Source organism: Solanum stenotomum, chromosome 9 (genome assembly GCF_019186545.1).
Source record: "Solanum stenotomum isolate F172 chromosome 9, ASM1918654v1, whole genome shotgun sequence".
NCBI lineage: Eukaryota > Viridiplantae > Streptophyta > Magnoliopsida > Solanales > Solanaceae > Solanum > Solanum stenotomum.
The window spans coordinates 38,370,853-38,372,924 of record NC_064290.1 but is presented as its reverse complement, the minus strand read 5'-3'; the positions used below and the strand labels follow the sequence as shown (position 1 = coordinate 38,372,924).

The window sequence follows — 2,072 nt, the reverse complement described above, 5'->3', positions numbered from 1 at the left end:
AAAGAAAGATGCCAAGCCCAGGTTGATCATATGGGTGTTGCTGTTTCAAGAGTTTAATTTTGAGGTTCAGGATAGAAGAGGTTGTGCAGAACCAGGTGGCTGATTACCTGTCTAGGTTGGAGGCTGAAAAGAAAAAGGAACTTGAGCTCGAAATCAATGATTTGTTACCGGATGAGCAGGTATTAGCCGTAACTATTGATCTTATTCCTAGCAGTAAGAAGCCATCTCTCGGTGCCATGAGTTACCCATGAAAGTTATTCTGGAGGTGGAGCTATTTGATGTGTGGGGACTTGATTTCATGGGCCCATTTGTGAGATCCTATGGGAAGAAGTATATACTGGTGGCAGTGGACTATGTGTCAAATTGGGTTGAATCAGTTGCTTTGCCTGAGAACGATGGCAAAAGTGTTGCTGACTTTTTGAAGAAGAATATCTTCTCAAGGTTTGGCACACCCAGAGCTATTATCAGTGATGTGGGTTCCCATTTTTTCAACAAGGCTTTTAGTGCTCTTGTAGCCAAATATGGGGTTAAACAGCACAAGGTGGCAACACCTTATCACCCGCAGACCAGTGGCCAAATGGAGGTTTCTAAAAGAGAAATAAAGGCGATTCTGGCAAAAACAATGAATGCCAATTGGACGGATTGGGCACTAAAGTTAGATGATGCTCTATGGGCATATCAGACAGCTTTCAAGACCCCTATTGGTATGTATCCATATCAATTGGTGTTTGGAAAGGCATGTCATTTGCCAATTGTGCTTGAGCATAAGGCACTCTGGGCTTTAAAGAAGCTGAACCTTAGTTGGAGTGAAACTGCAAACTTGAGGTTGGATCAAATCAATAAGATGGATGAGTTTTTCTTGAGAGCATATGAGAGGTCTGCACTATACAAGGAGAGGATGAAATTGTATCATGATAAGCGTATTGAGAAAAGAACTTACACTCCTGGTGACTTGGTGTTACTTTTCAATTCTAGACTTCGTCTGTTTCCTGGGAAGCTGAGAGCCAAATGGTTTGGACCTTTTAAGGTAACTCAGGTGTTCCAGTCGGGAGCTATTGAGCTTGAAAATGACAAGGGTGAGAGGTTCAAGGACAATGGCCAGCGAATCAAGGCTTACTTGGGGGTTCCAGAAAAGTGAAGATAGTGGAGGAATGTAAACTTAATAAAGTTTGAGTAATCAAGTAACATGTGTTGCGCCGCAATGTTAAGTTGTGTGTTGCTTGGTGAGGCAACCCAAGATTGTAATTGTAATAGGTAGTTTCCTTTTTCTCATTTTTCTTTGCTTTAATAGATTCACTGTGTGTTAGGGTGTGCAAGAATGATTTGGACTAAGAATTGCAGAATTGGGTGCAGACCACTCTTCACGAGAGGTTCCACGGGCAACTTAACGGCCCATCATCCTCAACAACATCCAAAGTACGCTACTGGAAATTGCCATAAATTAGTTCACGGAAGGGTTCAAAGTCCATCAAGCTTTGTACGGACCGTTTAGTGTCTAGTGAACCTCAGGTAAGTACCTTGTCTGAAGTCATGTTCACGGACCGTGATGTCCTTTACAGGGCAACTTCACGGTCCATCGTCTGTGACCCTGCAGTACCAATTATCCAACCCAACCCGCGAAGGACCCAAAGTTAAAATTAAATGTATTTTTATATCCTAAAGCGCCAAAGGTCGGCTTTTCTCCCCTTTCTCTCTTTCATAACCGTTATCAACTTCATAAAAGGTTTTCATCATCCATAAAGTCCCCAGTAATCAGATAATTGAAACCCTAGTAATTAGTTTGTCAAGAACTTCAAGTCAAAGTTCATCTCAGTCTTTTTGGGTGAAATTTTCCATTACTTCCAAGTAAGTCCTTTTATAACTTGTTTTAAGTTTGATCTTGTCTAAAAACAAGTTAGATGTACTTCGATTTAGTCGAATTTAGCATGATTATGTGATGAACTATCTTGGTTGGTATTGAATTATTGTGGGTTAGTGAGAATTGGGTAAATTTGATTATTCTTGTGTATGGGTATGATGAAATTGGGAGAAATTAGTGTTAAATTTTGACATTAGTGTGAAATTGAGTCCAT

General features: G+C 40.6%; 1 protein-coding gene across 1 annotated transcript; it reads left to right on the top strand.

The window, feature by feature from the left end:
• Positions 1–247: 247 nt before the first annotated feature.
• LOC125877506 (uncharacterized) lies at positions 248–1,138 on the top strand. The gene has a single exon (XM_049558781.1). It carries the CDS (start codon positions 248–250, stop codon positions 1,136–1,138), a length of 891 nt encoding a protein of 296 aa, XP_049414738.1.
• The last annotated feature ends 934 nt before the right edge of the window (positions 1,139–2,072 follow it).

Bases quoted from the DNA above. Each gene is read 5' to 3' on its own strand.
- LOC125877506 (XM_049558781.1), top strand. From the start codon at position 248: ATGAAAGTTATTCTGGAGGTGGAGCTATTTGATGTGTGGGGACTTGAT.